This window comes from Callorhinus ursinus, unplaced genomic scaffold, assembly GCF_003265705.2.
Source record: "Callorhinus ursinus isolate GAN/ISIS: 27379988/994484 unplaced genomic scaffold, GSC_fseal_2.0 scaffold22, whole genome shotgun sequence".
In the NCBI taxonomy this organism is placed as follows: Eukaryota; Metazoa; Chordata; class Mammalia; order Carnivora; family Otariidae; genus Callorhinus; species Callorhinus ursinus.
In genome coordinates, this window is record NW_027397084.1 from 26,216,098 (window position 1) to 26,235,273 (window position 19,176).

At 39.0% G+C, this 19,176-nt stretch overlaps 1 protein-coding gene across 2 annotated transcripts in view; it reads left to right on the forward strand.

The window, feature by feature from the left end:
* KCNQ5 (potassium voltage-gated channel subfamily Q member 5) overlaps positions 1-19,176 on the forward strand; it is a 496,856-nt gene that overhangs the window by 364,099 nt on the left and 113,581 nt on the right. For both annotated transcript variants that reach the window (XM_073905221.1, XM_025890338.2), the window contains exon 3: positions 1,806-1,932. In XM_073905221.1, coding sequence (XP_073761322.1) covers positions 1,806-1,932 — 127 coding nt within the window. The remainder of the gene's footprint in view (positions 1-1,805; positions 1,933-19,176) is intronic.

Consider the following 19,176-nt stretch of genomic DNA (forward strand, 5'->3'; position numbering starts at 1 on the left):
GTAATCTATCCTGCCTCAGTGCAACATAGAAATGGTACAGTGGTGGGTGGCCTGCTTTACTTCAGAATAATGGCTATGCATCGATTGGTGTCATCTGTTCCTATGAAGAAGAAAAACCATTGTACGATGTGCCTAGTTGCTCAAGCTCTTGGGTGTCCCTTAGAATAAGACCTCTCACCAGTGGCGTGCTGAACTTCTTGGCACAAGTAGGAGTTAGAGGCAGGAATAAAAAAGTGGACCTGCCATGAAACTAGATTGGACACAGGCAGCTACATGGGCATCTGAGGCCATGTTTTCTCTGTGTGGAAAGGAGTGCTGGATTGAATACAGGTGGTCTGGCAACTTTGGCCACCTTAATGAATCAATAGACTCAACTACCTAGATAGAGACTCAAAAGCAAAGCAAAGCCAAAATAAAACGAAACCCTCACATCATTAATGAGTTTATGTTGACCATAGTTTTGGTTGTCTGGGCATAAATTCATCTTTGGGGCTTTATTCCATAGGTAGTTTTAAGTCCCTATAAGTAAGCAGCGATGACATTGGAGATTTATTTTTCATCATGAGAAATATTTGTGGGTTACTTAGTGCAAAATAACAGGATAGAATGATCTATCTCCATTGGGCTCTGCAAAAGTGCAACATATTATCACATGTGCTAACTGAAGAGAGAGACATTTGCCTGAAACTTGCAACAAAAATGCCATTTTTCTAAATTTGATAACAGTTTTTATCTTGGGCTGTGGGGTGGGAGATTAGGATCTTTACTTTCTATGCTCTATATTTCTGTGATGCTTGAATGTTTTGATAAAGACCATGTATCCCTTTTATAATTAATTAATTATGATAAAAATCAATTAACACACATTGTTATGCGTTATAAATGCTAAGTTGACCCTTGTTTAAAGACCAGAAAGGGAATTATTTTTTTAAAGTAAAATAAATTTCGATAAACTCAGTGCCTGTCCCTCTAAAGGGACAACAAGGTGACTATGACACGCTTGCCGCAGAGATGCTTTATTCTTACAAATTCCATTTGGTTTCTCATTCTGTGACCCGCTACTTAGTGAGCCACATGAGTTGGCCTTCCCCCAGGGTTCATTCACTGCTATTCCTAAATAATCTCAGTCATTTCGCTGGAGCAGGTGTTATATTCTGGGTATCTCTCACCAAAAGACAGCATAAGAATTAACAAGCTTCAGATCTGGAAGATTCAGGGTCTCATTTCAGGCAAAGAATCCATGTGTCACACACACAATAATTCTTTTGAAACTTTCTGTCTTATAAGAAGATTTTGACCCCATAACAAAAGAACTCAGTATACTTCCATATGTTGACTTCTTTTTCTCTAAGAACAATTCTTAAGGACATAAGGATTATATCCCTTCTTGCAGCAAAATGAAAGTCTGTTTTTTGTAAAAGTGTAAAGCTGTCTTTTCAGGGTCGCCTCCTTCGTTTCCAATATTTCACATGTTTGACCGGGTGGCTGAAGTCAGTTACACTGTATATTCCAAACAAGGCAGAGCTGTAATTCAGCCTGCACATTTAGTGTTAAAACTGACTTCTAAATTCATACGGTGTTAGGGACTTGAATAGGACTAGCATTCCATGATGGGAAATGCAGACAATGTGAGGTTCACGTGTGTCCCCAGGGTCAGTTTGCTTTGAAGAAGAGGGGATGTTAACTCGGTGCACCAACAACTGTATTTTAGATGAAGTGCCTGAGTGTCCAGAAATCCCCAGGAGCTTCTCGCTGTGGTTTGCTCCGTAATGCCTCTCTCTAACATGTCTTATTTCATATTTTAGGAGTTCGTGATGATTGTCGTCTTTGGTTTGGAGTTCATCATTCGAATCTGGTCTGCAGGTTGCTGTTGTCGGTATAGAGGATGGCAAGGAAGACTGAGATTTGCCCGAAAGCCCTTCTGTGTTATAGGTGAATATCGAAGTCCTAGATATGGATTTATGGCACTACATCTTTTTTTCTTCTGTCTCCTCTATTGCAATATTTAATCAATATTAAAAAGATAACATTCCTGGAATATTTACCGTGGGCCAGGCACTTTTGTGTTTTAAAAGTGTCGGCTCATTTAATCCTCACCATAATATTATGAGGTAAGTATTTTTTTTTTTAATCCCCACTTTACAAATGAGGAAACTGAGGCAAAGAGCCGTGAAGTAAGTTTCTGAAAGTCATACATGTAGGAAGTGGTGGAGCTGGGAGTTTGAGCCAGACGGTCCGGCTCTAGAATGTCCACTTGTATCAAATTAAGTTATACTGAAATGTATGGCTCACCAGTGTCCTGAATTAGGGAAGCATTGATTTCAGTAAGTATAAAAGCCCCTTTTGGCTCGACAATATGAGCGATAGTCCTTTTAAGCTCTCGATCAACTGGAGTGTACAGCAGTGTATTAGCCCCGATAAAGCTTACCAGTCATCATGCCTCAAGAATGATTACAAGTGGGGCGCCTGGGTGGCTCAGATGGTTAAGCGTCTGCCTTCGGCTCGGGTCATGATCTCAGGGTCCTGGGATTGAGCCCCGCATCGGGCTCCCTGCTTGGCGGGGAGCCTGCTTCTCCCTCTCCCTCTACTGTTCCCCCTGCTTGTGCTCTCTCACTCTCTCTGTCAAATAAATAAATAAAATCTTTAAAAAAAAAAAAAAAAAAAAGAATGATTACAAGTGTGGCTTACTTTCTGCATGGGTACCTGTAGGCGGCCCCTGAGTGCATACCACTTCCCTGCGGCTCTCTGGCTGTTGCGGCTTCAGAGGGATTCCACCCCCTGAGGACCAGCCTGAAATTATACATTTTAATGATGATGCCTTACAGCATTCCAGACTTAAGACCTGGCATCTCCCAGTAATATATTTAAAAGTCTACTGTAAAATTGAAAACCAACCCAATTATATCTCAATTTTCAAATTAATTAATTAATTTTTTAAGGAAATTGCATACCTCATAGCCCTTTACCCCTAAATATTTCAGTGTGGATTTCCTAAGAATAAGGCTATTCTTTTACATGACCTTCCATAAGCCGAACATTCATACAGTACTTCACCTAATGCGCTGATTGTATTCTAGTTGTATCAGTTGACCTAAGATTGTCCTTCACAGCACCAATGAGCTGTCCTGTCACTCTAGTGTCCTCCCATCTAGAACAGCTCCTCAGGCTTTCTTTGTCTTGTAGGACATTAACATTTTTGAAGAATATAGCCTATTTTTTAAAAATAGAATGTTCTTCTTTTGGGGAAAAAAAAAGGAAAACCCTAGATATAAAAGCTGTTGTTGTTGTTGTTGTTGTTGTTGTTGTTGTTGTTATTGTATAAAAGTTACATTTGGTTTTCTTGCTCATTTTTTCTTCCCATTTCTTTGGCAGTCATTCAAACCCAAATGTTGAAAGTTCTCGGTGAGGCTTACTTATTTCAACTACTTCCCGTCTGAGGAAGTATGTTTTTATTTATGAGCTTGTCTAGACTATCTTCATCAACAGCCGGTTTTCCGTTTCATTTGCGGTGTCAGGAATTGCCGATTAGTCTTCTTCGTTTCCTCCTTTCCCCCTGTGCCCTGTGATAATCACAGGGTGGACTTAAGAAGGACTTGGAGAAAGTGTCTGCTCATCCCTGGGCACTGTTGAGAAGAATCCTTCATTCCATCCTTGCTGTGTAGGGTGGAGCACTGTCCTGGGGATGGGAGAAAAGGTGGGCTCCCCACACACTCTCTGCGGCTGAGTTAATTTCAGTGTAGGCACGTTTCGAAAGGGTCACCGTTCATTCAACCAAACCTTACGGAGATGTGGCTGTGTGTGAAGCCCTGGAGCTACAGTGGTGAATCTAGTAAAATTCTGAGTTAAGCCTATCTTGAAGTACTAATGCAGTCTGTTTGTCCAGCTGCCTGTCTTCTGTAAGAATAGGTTTTAGTCCTTTTTGGAAACCACTGTGCTAGGAGGAGAGAAGGTAGTTAACTCCCAGCCTTGCAGGTTCACCCAGCCCCAAGGCATATCAGTGAAGGCATTTGATTTTTCTCTCTGGAGACTGTTTTCTCTTTTTGAATTCTCTGCTCCAGAGACACCCTGAAGGACTTTGTTAACCTCATGTAAAACTATTGCACAAGTACTTTCTGACCTATAAGGGGCCCAAACAGAACAATTCACAAGGCAGATGGTTGGCCAAGATTCACTCAGCTTCTACAAGATGAGGTCGGTTCATGGATGACTGCAGGAATGTTCCATTCGAGATTTTAAAACCAATTAAAAATTGGCTTTGTTCTGGGGCGCCTGGGTGGTTCAGTTGGTTAAGCGACTGCCTTCGGCTCAGGTCATGATCCCAGGGTCCTGGGATCGAGCCCCGCATCGGGCTCCCTGCTCGGCGGGAAGCCTGCTTCTCCCTCTCCCACTCCCCCTGCTTGTGTTCCCTCTCTCTCTGTCAATTAAATAAATAAAATCTTTAAAAAAAAAAAAATTGGCTTTGTTCCAATTCCAGTGGCACTGCCAACGTATTTCTGGCCTCCAAGCTAAAAAGAAAGTTCTTTCCCAGAAGCCTGCTGCTTTTTGATAGCAGTTTTCAGCTATGGATACCTCCAGCACACCTTAGTCCCTTAATTGTTCTCTTCCTGTCTCAGATCCTTGTGGTCTTGGTAGAATATATGGTTCCAGAAATGATGTTAGGATATCTGTAATCTTCATCACCTTTGGGCCTGTCCCGGTCCCGCTGAATTGATGTAATAGTGGAGCGTGTTCAGATGGGGCTTTTCAGTATGAAGTCAGTCAAATTTAAGCTACACAGAGGAACCAAATGTCATCTGCCTGAAGGCAGCAGGCTGTAACAGGTGACTGTGGAAACCCATTCTAGCCTGTTTAATAGGTCCATAAAAATGATCGATACCCATGGTACAATGATAGAGTGCAATGTAAAGTGAACCCCCTAATTCCCTTCTTCAACCTAATTGTGGCAAAATGAAAAAAAAAGGGAAATAGCGTGTCTCTCATCTATCTGTGAAGACTGTCCCGAGTTTGCAAATGTAGCTGATCTCTCAAGGCTCCCTGTCTTTGTAAGATCTGATTACTCTGCACATGCCAAATACACACCCAAATGTTTTCAGCAATTTTGAGCATTCAGGAAAAGGATATAAAAAAGACAGTGGTAGCCTGGCTGTTCTTCGACATGGGAAATGCTCTCTGTGGGCACGTCCGTGTTGTTCTTTCCAGCTGGCTGGAAACAGACCGAAGCTACTGCACTGGTCAGGTAGCGAGCCTCACATAGAATTGGAGTCCTCCTTTGTGGACACAAGCTGCTAGAGTCCCCACGGGCTAAGTCCCCAAGACTAAAACTCCCCGCTCCTGAACTACTTCCCCTCTCTAGCCCTGCATTCTAGCCAGAACAAGGAGCATTTTAAACTACAAAATCATCATATACTTGTGTTTGGACAACTCTAACTTAAGGGGGAAAAAATTTATTCAGTTTTTTTTTAATTAGGTGCTTTCTTTCATTACTATATTGATTTATCTCTGCTTGGTTTTGGGAGTTCGCTTTGAAAACTGGTAAAACTTTATCTTGAATTACAGAATTCTTCCTTATTACCTGTGAGTTCAATTTACATCTCTCCTTGAAGACTCTTTTGAAGTAACATGTCTACAGCCATGGGCAATAATCACCACATTAGCAATTTGGAGAGTCAAGTATATTTGGGGGTTGACGACCCAAGCTGCCCTTCACTTATCTGGACTGGCTGCTTTATGATTTCTCTACATTCAAACACCAAACACTCACTGAATGACCTTAGGATTGAGAATGTGTGAAATAAACTCCAAGACTAATTTCATAGTCATTCTTTTTCTTAGCTTTCATTAATGACCTCCCTGAAAATTGCAAATAGTACCAAAGGCTGGTACGTAGATCACGATAATGAGCCCGATGTGTCAGGAAGCCAACAAATTACTTCTAACAGTGGCTTTTTTGGATTCCCTGGTGACTCTTTCTAAAGACAGATATAACAGAGCCATATTTCTTGGTCTTGCAGTGTGTGTCTCAGGGAAGCAGAAAAAATCAGCCTGTTATTAATCTTGGATCTGTATTTAATGCTAAATATAAGTTGATTTCTTCTTCCCATTTTAACAGTTTTCCTTCAGTGTAATCTTTCTGTAAGAGGACAAAAGAGGCAAAGCGCAGCATAGATGTTTCCCGCATGAGTTCAGCATATATGCTTTTGACATGAGATAATAGTCATTCAGGAAAATGCCAACGAGTGTATTTTTTTAATGAGAAAAAACTAACCAACTTCTGCTTTGGCTAAAACCAAATCGAAGCCCTTATTAAAACCAACCACACGGCCAAGGCCACTCTAATATATCTGTAAGTTCATCTTATTAAAAGGCACTGAAGCCACTAATGTGTTCAGAAATTATATCAGAGATTCCCTGAACTGCCACTGGCTTCTAAACTGAAGATTTGAAACATCATGTTTCCATTTCTCTGCCTTCCCCATCTTTTGTTCTAAGAGACATGGTCTTTTTTTTTTTTTAAGATTTTATTTATTTGAGAGAGAATGAGAGACAGAGAGCATGAGAGGGAAGAGGGTCAGAGGGAGAAGCAGTCTCTCCACTGAGCAGGGAGCCCGATGTGGGACTCGATCCTGGGACTCCAGGAACATGACCTGCGCCGAAGGCAGTCGCTTAACCAACTGAGCCACCCAGGCGCCCTGAGACATGCTCTTGAATCACATCATTTTCCTTATCTTCCAATCTCTCCTCTCGTTTAGTAGAAATTCTTTTCTCTCAGATGATTTTCTGAGGGTCATTTACTCTTCTGCTACCACTCTTTACTTCTAAGCATTCAGACTTCTTCAGTGCTTATAGATGCCTTCCATGTGATTGGTTGGACTATCTGAGAATGATTAAACCCCGTTGGATTAATGGATCACAGAACACTAAAGTCACTTCAGTCCTTCTAATTAATAGCTGATAATTATTGAGACTTGCTATATGCTAGGTGCTGCTCTAAGCACTCTACAAATATTGCCTTATTTAATCCTACATAGGTATTATAATATCCTATTTCATAAATGATGAAGTAAGACTGGGCTTAAGAAACTTGATCAGTGGGGGCGCCTGGGTGGCTCAGTCATTAAGCGTCTGCCTTCAGCTCAGGTCATGATCCCAGGGTCCTGGGATTGAGCCCCACATCGGGCTCCCTGCTCGGCGGGAAGCCTGCTTCTCCCTCTCCCACTCCCGCTGCTTGTGTTCCTTCTCTCGCTGTCTCTCTCTCTGTCAAATAAATAAATAAAATCTTAAAAAAAAAAAAAGAAACTTGTTCAATGTTAAGAATATAGTAGTTGAGGGGCACCTGGGTGGCTCAGTTAGTTAAGCATCTGCCTTCAGCTGAGGTCATGATCCCAGGGTCCTGGGATCAAGCTTCCTAGGATTGAGCCCCGAGTCAGGCTCCCTGCTCAACGGGGAGACTGCTTCTCCCTCTCCTCCTGCTGCTCCCTCTGCTTGTGCTCTCTTGCTCACTCTCTCTCTACTCTCTCAAATAAATAAATAAAATCTCAAAGAAAAAAAAGAAATATAGTAGGTTAAAGAACCAAGATTCACCTAACTTCGTGTTCAACCATTCAATAGAATTCTGATGCTAACTACCTGGAATTAGCACACCCCCCCCACAGGTGGACAGTCCCACAAGACACTCTCCCAAACCCTGACTTCAGATGCCAGGCTACACACACTTCTGCCAGGCTGACTACACATCTGGGGGTTCCCATAACCCTCCCGCACCTCAGGTTCAATAATTCACTAGAATGACTCCCAGAATTCAGGAAAGTGTTTTGCTTACTATTATCAATTTATTATAAAAGATACAACTCAAGAACAGCCAAGTGGAAGAGATGCATAGGGTAAGGTCCTTGAGGTAAAGGAAAGGCTAACATGGAGCTTTCATAACCTCTCCACGCATGCCACCCTCCCAACACCTTGGCGTGTTCACCAATCTGGAAGATCTCTGAACCCCATGGTTTAGAGATTTTCATGGAAATTCCATTACATAGACACAATTAATTAAATCATTGGCTATTGGTCATTGAATTCAGTCTCTAGGCCCTGTTCCCTTCCCCAGTGTCTGGGGGTAGGGTTGAAAGTTCCAACTCTCTAATCATGCCTTGGTCTTTCTGGTAACCAGATATCACCCTGAAGTTGTCTAGGGACCCCCAGGTACCAGTCATCTCATTAGCATAAAAAGATACTTACCACTCCAGGGATTCCAAGGGTTTTAGGAACTGTATGCCAGAAACCCAGGACAATGACCAGGTATCTGTTTCCCATTGTACCATACTACCCAACTGTAAGAAGATTGCCCTTATTGTTTATTCACATTTTAAAATTAAATTTAATTGAAACTTAACAAACTTAAAAGAATCTGATACTTTCATGTTCATCATTAGTAATCCAAGACCTTTGAATGAGAAGCCAGACTTTACAAAATATTAATTGCAGTATCAGCCTTATATATCAGCCTTATTATGTCAACTAAATCAGGTTATCTATTGCAGCTTTCTAACCTAAAAAAGAAATGGGGCTCTAAAATAGATTCAGTTGCCTTGTATAAGATTGCTTACTTTCTTGAGCAATGTTATCATAAAGTTCTCTGGGTATTTCCTAATTGGGGATATCTCCAGAGAAGTGATATTACTCCCAGAAATGCCTTCTACTGTTTGTTAATGTTATAAACTATAGAGAGACTTGTCTAAACAGATAATTGTTGACTTAGTACAAAACTTGAACTTATAAAGTAGCTTTGATTAGCTGATATGATTTGACCATATAGACAATGCCCTTAGACAGAAATGAATAGCTAAAGATTATTTCTATAAATTTCACTAGGGCACTATGATATATTGTATTATTACTATCAAATGTTATGTAAAAATATTCATTCACAGTATACTTATTATGTGCCAAACATGATGATCTTTGGTGCAAAGACACAAAGATGAATAAGACAAGGTACCTGCCTGTGAGAGTATGGTCTCCTGTGTCCTTTGAGAAGGGCAAAACTGGTAGGAGGGAGACTAATTATGCTGATACAGAACAAAGGTGATAGAGGTAGAAGTAGTCTTGGTAAGGAGGGTATAGAATATCATGAATGATTATATAAGACAGAGAAGCAAAAGATACCCAAGGTTTTGTGCTTAATCATCCAACAAACATTTATACTACATCCACCATGTCCAAGCATGCTTCCATATGCTGGGGAAGCTGTGTTGTGCCAAGTGGGCAAGGGCCTCCTTGTAGAGCAATATTCCAGTGGATGGAGAAAAATAATATACAAACATATTTTTTAAAAACAAGGCTGTGTCAGCTAGAGATAATTGCAGTGAAAAAAATAAAACAGAGAGATGAGGGGGGCTTCTTTAGACTAGGTGGCCCAAGAGAGTCTTTCTAAGAGGTGGACACTCAAGTTGACCTGAATATTAAAAGGAGTCATTTTTTTTAAAGATTTTATTTATTTATTTGACAGAGAGAGAGACACAGCAAGAGAGGGAACACAAGCAGGGGGAGTGGGAGAGGGAGAAGCAGGCTTCCCGCGGAGCAGGGTGCCTGATGTGGGGCTCGATCCCAGGACCCTGGGATCATGACCTGAGCCGAAGGGAAACGCTTAACAACTGAGCCACCCAGGTACCCCAAAAAGGAGTCATTTATGAGATTTAGGCACAGATTTTTACAGGCCAGGGGATAGTAATTGTAAATATTCTTGTGACCCAACAGCTTATATAAGAAAGAGACATAAGGTCATTTTGGCTGGACTTCCATGAGCAGGGCAGAGTAGTAAGAAATGGTGGAGCAACTGTCACACCCTGAGGACCATGTAAGCCATTTGAGGGCATATAATAGTTGCCTGATGCAGGACAGCTTCTTGAGATGGGCCCCTAGCAAGCGCCCAATAGCTTGCTGACAGGTCTAATGGTGAATATTTGGGTTTAAAAAAAAAAAATTGGTCAGGCAATGAAAAGTATGGCTATATAAGGCTCAGGGATTTTTAGTACCTGTTTGAACTTCCTATCATTCCTTCCTAAATTATTACTTATTCAGAAGAATATAAATCTATTCCCTCTGACTTTTCCATTCATTGATACATATCTACCCTTAAAAACATGAAATTTCAAAATTAAAAGAAAATATGTTATCTTCTGTGAGCATCTGGAATTAGGAGCGTGTCATGGAAAGTCGTTTACAGCCCCACTGGTAACCATCACCAATGAGCAGTTCCCAAAGGGCCTGCTTACCAAAGGACTCTGCTGCATACTCTTAGTTATGATGGTTGCGATGCAGATTTATGTCATTAAAGATTATTTATTTCCTTTGAGACATTGTCCCTTTTTGCCTTTAGATGTTATCTGAAGACATGATCAATAAGAAGCATTAAACTCTCACTATGGGGTAAATTTTCAAAGTGGTGCTTGGAATTTGCCAGTATGAGTCCCATTAACTTCAGAGGAAGTCCTGCAGTTAAAACCACTGCATATGGCTTTGAAAATATTCTACAGTACATCTTCATGGTGCTGCTTCTTTTTTTTTTTTTTTTTAATAAATACCACAGAGCGGCTCAGTGCACAGCTGATTGCAGTATTTAAGAACGTGGATAATGTACTGTGCAGTAGGAGGCTTTTAAATTTAGATTTTAAAGCTTTATTCCTATTAAGAGTCACAACAACAATATAAATGCATCTTTAATTCTTCAAAGAGTACCTTCCTATAAAGGAATTTGGAGCTCATTTAGAATATAGAACTCATAACGCAGCACCGTGTTCCTCTGAGACATTGTTTATCTCCCTCCACAGACAGAAAAAACTGAGGCTCCGGGAAGTGGTGGTGCTTTGTGCTCAGCCCTTAAGTTAGCTGTGAAGCTAGGAATAGAACGCCAGCTTCCCCACAGCTCACTGCTCTAAAGCACTGCCTCTTGCAAGAGTCAAATTTAATTACACTATAATCCGTTTAATCTACATGTGGAAGAATAATGAAGGAGCAGGAAAAATGAATTCATTAACAGATTGGTGAGAGACCACGTTATATAGATGAGCAACTTTCTTTTCAGGATCCATATTTTCAGCATATTCCAGTTGGTGTCTGATACCAGGAAAGATGAGCCTCGTTCTACTGGCCACAGTTAACAAAGGACTCCTTGATTTCTCTTACTTTGAAACATAAGTAAGGATTCCACTTGAAAATGCTGCAGAACCATCTTTTTTGTCAGAAATAAAACGTAAGGATTTTTTTTTTTAAATAAAAAGAGAGAAAAATCGTGCATAATTCCCCTCTACGCTCCTTTTGGGTTAAAAGCAAGAACCACATTGAGTTAAACGCACAACTTACAGCCTCCCTTGAAACAAAAGGGAGTGATGAGTGAGACTTTGCTTCATTTTTGGCTTTTGATAATTTTCCCACTAATTCACTGTGGCTGTGTCCATGCCAGTCCATCCATTGTCTATTTCCTGCATGTACATTAGAAAAGAGACAATAGTTTAAGAGCTGTATTTAGATAAGAAATCTTCCTTTGAAGCTAAAAATAGCAGGAAATTAGGAGTTGGAGTACCTGGTGTTACATGAATAGGAATAAAATTTCATGGTTTAGTTGTAAATCGTGCTTACAGACGATTTCACATAACTCATAGTAATCTTGACATTGGAAGAAATTATGATCCCCACTTTATATATCAAAAAACTGAAACTTAGAATAAGGGCCTTATCAAGGGTCCCACTGCATATAAGCAAAAGAATCAAAAAAGAGGGAAGAAGGGAGGAAGGAAGGAAGGAAGGAAGGAAGATTTGCTCACATCAAGTTCAGACTTCTTTCTATGACACCACATTATCTCCCTGCACAACCCCCATGTGGCATAGAAACAAATAAATAAACCATATGGTGAGGTCTGATTTCTACCCCCAAATCTCCCCACACCCCACAGGAGACATTAACTAATATGACGTCTAAAAGAAAAGAAATGCTCGTATCATAAAAGGTGCAGTTCCTTCTCTCAATGGTCATCTTCCTAAGATCTGGCCTTTTTTTCAACTTTTTATTTTGAAATCGCTTTAGACTTAGAAATTGCAAAAATAACACAGAGTCTCATGTACCCATGTACCCTTCACCCAGCTTCCCCCAATGATAACATCTTAACATAATATAGTGCAATTATCAAAACCAGGAAGTTGATAGTGATATATATTATTAACTAAACTGCAGGCCTTATTCTTATTTACTAATTTTGCATTCACTCGATTTTTTATATATAGTGAAATGAAATTTTATCACATGTATAAATTAATTTAACCAGCTCCACAATCAAGATACAGACTTTCCCACCCTCCTGAAGAAATTTGGGGTGTTATCCCTTGAAAGTCATTCCTTCCCTCAGTCCTAAACTCTGGGGACCACTAATCTGTTCTCCATCACTATAACTTTGTCATTTTTAGAATGTTATCTAAATGGAATCATACAATCATACATTCAGTCCTTGAAATTGGCTCTTTTTTTTTTTTTGTGCTCAGCATAGTGCTCTTGAGATCTATCCAAATCACTGTGTATATCAAGAGTTCATCTCTTTTTCTTGTTGACTAGTATTCCATTATGTGGAAGTACCACAGTTTGTCCATTTACCTGTTAAAGGTCATTTGGATTGTTTGCAGATTTTGGCTATTAAAAATAAAGCTGCTATGACCGTTCATGTAGAAGTTTTTGTATGAACATAAGTTTTTATTTCTCTAGGGTAAACACCCAGGAGTAGGGTTACCATATAACAGGGTTATATGGTAAGTGTATATTTAACTTTATCAGAAACTTCCAAATTGTTTTCCAGAGGATGACCATTCCTTTTAAAATATAGAAATGCCTAGACTATTTCATGACAGTAAATTACATCTATGCTGACTTAAATGGCATTTTTTATTTTCATAGAAAATATATGTTTCTGCTTTCTCTATTTTTCTATGAAAATTATTTTAATAAGCAGAAGTTTCTGAAATTCATATTTAACCACGTGGTCAAGAAACAAATGAAAATATAGCACATTAAGGAGGAGTTCTTCATGCTCTGACAAATGAACGTAAATTTAATGTTTATGTAGATGTAGTGTTGAGAGAGCAATTAATATAAAAAGCCAGTACTGTACAAATTCCTGAAATACCATTATTTAAAGCTAACTTTACTTTATAGAAAGTCCTTATCCAAGTAAACTTTACTGAGACCAATACTAGTTATACCTTGCCTGCTAAAGAATGCATAAAATCACATTGCAACCTCAAAGGATGATTCCCACAGAATAAAATGTTTAAAATTGCCACCAAGACCCAAAAGTGCTTTGTAGCAAGTTGGACCCCATATTCATGGTCCTAATGTGATCTAAAAAAGAAGTCATTTGTCCTTTCTAATCCCAAACCTTTCAAAAATCCCCCTATTCTTATCTCTAAGACTCTACCTTTCCTCCCAAACTCTGCTTAATGTCTCCCAGTGGATCTTCCATCATAACTAAGAGGAAAGTCAAAAGCTAGTAACAATCTCATGTGGCCAGATTCATGAATTTCAACTTCATCCTCACTCTGGTCATAAGCAATGTTGGAACAACTAATTACTCATTGGGAAGAAGATCAGGTTGGATCTATATTTATCTCATCATATCCCAAGATAAACTACAAATAGGTCAATGATTTAAATTAAGTGAGACCCAAAACATACTGGATGCAGAAATGGGTAAATTCTCTTCTAACCTTGGAACCAAGAAGGCTTTCTAACTATAACTAAAAATAAAGAAGCCATAGAAGAAAATGATGATAAATTTAGGCTACATGATAATTACAAATTGATAAAATCAGGCTATATAAGATCAAAGAACACTGCATGATAAAATAAAAGAAAACAAACAAACAAAGAGAATCAAAAGACAAATGTGGGAAAATATTTACAACTTCTATCAGAGACAGTTAATCATCCTAAACTATAAAGATACTACTGAAATCCAGAAGAAAAGCCCAACAAACCAGTGGAAAAAAAAAGATAGGGAATGAACATGAACAGACAGCTCACAGAAACATACTCAATCTTACTCATAAAAAAGAAATACAAATGGGGACACCTGGGTGGCTCAGTCGGTTAAGCATCTGCCTTCGGCTCAGGTCACGATCCCAGGGTCCTGGGATCGAGTCCTGCATCAAGCTCCTTGCTCAGCGGGGAGCCTGCTTTTCCCTCTCCCTCTGCCTGCCACTCCCCCTGCTTGTGCTCTGTCACTCTGTCTCTCTGTCTCTCTGTCTCTCTCTGACAAATAAATAAAATCTTAAAAAAAAGAAATACAAATGATAACATTTTCTCGCCTATCAGGTGAGCAAAAATCCAAAATCTGGCCACAATCTTTTTTAGTTAGACTGTAAGTAAACAGGCACTGATACTCCATAGGAATGCAAAGTGGTATCACTGTTATGAAAAAGTGTCAATATCTACTAGAATTACACAGCATTTACTCTTCAACCCAGGAATTCTACTTCCTAACAGTTCCATCAATGTGTAATATTTAGTATAGCTGAATAAACTAAGAATGCAATAAAGATCTTTCTGTATAGCTATAGAAGGATCCAAAATACAGTAGGTAAGAGAAAAAAATATTATAATATAGCATATAGAGTGTGTTTACTTTTTGTGTAAAAAACTAAGAGTATATATTCATATTGCCTTTATTTGTATAAATTTTTTTACACTTTAAAAACTTTATTTATATAAAAAACTCATTTGTTTTTAAAAGCATTAATAAGACAGAAAGAAAAACAGGAAAGGTATAGAGCAGAAGACATGCCCCTTAGTAGTGTTCAGTGGGGAGGTGGGATTTTTGGTTCTCTGGAATTGAATGTTTAGTGTTTTTATGAACAAAAAAGAAAAAAAAATAGTTAAAGGTCCCCAAAAGCCCAGGGCTGTTCTATTATCCACACCCCACTGAGAAAAAGAGCGCCAGGAAAAGAGCAGAAGAGGACAAGAGAAACCGAGAGTGGAGCCAGGTCCAGATGGGGGCAATTTCCCCTGTGCAGTATGTTCTTAGGGTCAAAGAGGGGAAAAGCCTCCTTTTTGCCAGAAAAGGAGTGGGAAGAAATCGGAGGGGGAAGAATGGGTAAGGAAAAAGTGAATGGAGACAGTTGAGAGGAACTAGATTTCTCATCAGTTACTTCTTTTTTGTTTTATGTTTTTATTTAAATTCCAGTTCATTAACATACAGTGTAATATTAGTGCATAATATAGTCATTCCACACGTCCACAAAACACCCAGTGTTCATCACAACAAGACCATCCTTAATCCCCATCAGCTATGTCCTCCGTATCCCCACCAACCTCCCCTCTGGTAACCATCCGTTTGTTCTCTATAGATAAGACTCTGTTTCTCAGCTTTCCTCTCTTTTTTACTTCTTTATATCATTTTGATACTTAAACCATATAAATATATTAACTATTCAAAACTTAAAAAGTACTGTTGCTTGCACACAGTAAGCACAGTGTAAATGTTTATTATGATTATCATTGCATATCAATATTTGGGTGAATTTGTTCATATAATGTACGGTTGTGCAAAATCTCACTCACTCAAGGCATTTTTATCATTGCAAAGAAGGACAATGCCAAAGATAACCTACCATAGATTTTCACATGAATGTCCACAATCCTAAGCTGACATAACATTTAGCTTTCTATTTCAATTTCTATTTCAATAGCATTTTTAACTCTCTTAACAAAGCCCTGTTCTAAAAGGTGATCTACGATTTGCCTTAACTTGCTTTCCGTATATTTCTTTCATTTTAAACTTGGAATTTCAGTTTTATCTTCTCAAAGATTGCCCAGGAAGATGAAGTGAGGTAATACATGCAAAGTGCTTAGCTTAGGGCCTGGCATGTAATACACACTCAAGTCTTAGAGATAGTAAACTGAACTATAATAGTAATGGAGTCAGTGTATTCTCATCAATCCTAGAATTGATAAATATAATCAGAAAAAAATGATCAATTCAGTAAGACCTCTTTGTATGTTTTTGTTGATTGTTTTTTCTCAAATTATCTTCCTCAATAGTAAATTTTTAGAATTTGAGAGTCTATGTATCTTTTTTTTTTAAAGATTTTATTTATTTATTTGAGAGAGAGAGCAAGAGAGCACAAGCAGGGGGAGCAGGAGAAGAGAGGGAGAAGCAGGCTCCCCGCTGAGCAGGGAGCCCGATGGAGGGCTCAATCCCAGGACCCTGGCATCATGACCCAAGCCGAAGGCAGATGCTTAACCATCTGAGCCACCCAGGTGCCCCGAGAGTCTACGTATCTTAAACAAGAATAAATTTTATTTTAAAAGAGGAAGGGAAGGAACACCAGGAACTTTTTGAGTCTAGAGCTCTTTAGGTGTGATCATTGCAAAAAATGCTTGTGTTACGGTACCACAGGATGCTGGGGTCACAAGAGAGGGTTTTGTAGCTTTCTTTTTGACCGGTTATCAATTATGGCTTAACCTATGTTTCCCCCCAGGAGGACTTTCCTGGCCCCTTAGCTAGGTTAACTGACTCTGCACTCTGCTCCTTATATTTCTCCTGTCATAGCATCCATCACCAGAGATTGCAGCCATGCCATTCAACGTCTTCTATGTCAACTGTCTTTTTACCCCTGTGTGGGCTAAAGGTATCTGCCTTGACCACCTCCACCCATGCCCCATCCATACCCTTTACTACTATATACCCAGGTCCTAGCAGTTTCTGGCCACAATAAATGTGTATTGAGTGAATAAAAAATTCAAAACATTGCCAGCTAGTAGACATTCATATGCAGAACATCAAACCCCATTGCACCCTCTACACACACAGTGTAAAAACAATATGAGGAAATAAAGAAAAAAATGGGTGGCATTTATCGAAACTATGAAAGCTAAAAAATAGCACCTTTGCCTCGATTCTCAGGAGGTTTCAGAAGAATAATTTTTGCCTGCAATTTTTTTGTCTAATTGCTTCAGTTGCCTACTTTAATTTGGTCATGTGAATGTGCTGACATTTTTTAATAAAGTGCGTATTTTGCCTGCTTGTAATTGTAGGCTCCTTTACAGAAGACCCTTCTATTCCCAGGCTGCCTTTTTTCTCAATATTTTTACTCCTGCCTTTTGCAAAACGTTTTAAATATTTGATTTTAGCCCGTACCACAGACTCCAAATCTGTGTCTGGAATTTGGAGATCAAAGTGCTGTAGCTAATCCCCAGGACATTTGCCATCGTGTGACTTAAGAATCCATCTCTTATCAAGTTTCTGTGGTTTTCTGGAGTATTTACCAGTCATAATGTTAAAATGTGCACATCTGAAACTATTTTTGACTTACATTTTCTTGATACTTCTATGTAGTTTGTGGGAAAATATCCTGCTCCTGAATGGTATCGAACTCAGTCAAATCCTCTCCAGCCTCTTTATAAAGGATTCCTAGGTTATATCATCACATGTTTTCAATAAACCCTGTTTTTTGTTCTCCTTTAAACAGAGCATGTCTTATTCACAAAGCTCATGATGGTAGGGAAGGAATTGATAATGAAAAGGTGAGTCCAAAGTGGGATTTTTCCTCACAGTGTTAGGATTTATTAGGAGGTAATATGTTTTGCAGTCTGAGCCATAGCTTCCAGAGGTGGTCAACCCAAATTCTAACGCTGTTCTGGAAGTAACATTGTATTATCTTACATGAGCCTCTCTGGGAAGCTGTTTCTTTCCTTTCAAGCACAGATAAGAATTGCAATATACTTTGTAAGGTTCATAACCCGTAACACAAAAAAGCAAATGTGGCATTTTGAAGTTCTTAAAACTGCTCTTTATCTGGTGCCAATGAGGGCAAATTTGGCAAGGATTTTATAATTAAAGTTGGAACTTCAATGTGCAATTAAACAAGATCTATTTGGTTAATAATCCCCCTACAAATACAGATAGATGGATATAATAGATCTGTACACGGCACCACATAGGATTTTCAAAATTGTAATGAGTGTCAGGTGCCTACTTGTGGCATGTAGTTACTCAAATTCACTCCTTTAAAGCACTATCTTTTCATTCTTCACAGAAGGAAAAGTCCATTTTCACACCCCAGTGTTTATCCCTAAGGATTACCCAGAAGCCTAAACTTTATCCATTTCTTATTTCTAAAAATAAGAGATTGTGCATTGAAAAAGATTAAGAGAGCCAGGTGTACCAGGTAATTCTCAATTTCCCCAGATAATACTTACAATGAATTGCCATCCATAGGTGTCCTTTGCTTAGTGACATTTTAAATGAAATGGCATCTCCATCTGCAAAATCCAAATAGCACAGTCTATTCAAAGAACTTCCTGAAGACATTCTTTCAAAAACTTTTAGTAGTAGGTGATGATTAATCAAACCTGCATGTCATCTGGAATAGGTATCAAGTTTCTCAAGAAAAGATTACAAATCCTAATACTAACCATAACTGGCTGCCAAGATTCAGAGAGCCTGTATCATTCAACTGCTTAGAGTAAGTGCAAAAAGGGAGTATAGAAAGTTAGGAATTTTGTTTTTACTCTGTCAATTTAAACCTGCAATGGCATTGTTTGACTGATGTAATAAACATTCAGGTTATGAGACTGAACGAGCTACTATCCTCAGCCTCCCTTTCATCATAGGATGTTAGGGGGTTTCCAGCAGCAGTTTCAACTTTGATCATTCACTGGTGGGGATCCAAATCTTTTTTTAGACTTGTAGTCAAATACTGGTATGAGGCTCTGTTGAATTGAAACTGACTGCAGGTTTGGCATTTGGTATGCCTGAAAATAGGACTAGGAGAACATTTTAAACATTTGAGGATATCAACTTGGGAAACTGCTTCTAAAATCCTTTCTTGTACTTTCTGTATCAAGGAACATAATATAAAGCCATCATGTCATTGCCCTAAAACATGTTCTGAATATTCAGAAATACACGTGACTCTTCATCTTTTCATTTATTGAGAACTGATGGGATTACACCTGGGTAATTTACTCAAGATACTATGGTGTGCCTTAAATAGGATGTGTTTTCCTCCTACTCATTACAATGGTTCTCAGAGGACAAATGTTTCTTCCCTGTTTTATAAATACAGAAACACAGCTTCCTTAAACCCTCCAATCTGTACCCCATATCTGAAATTAAATATTTGTAGTCATGCTCTGAAGCA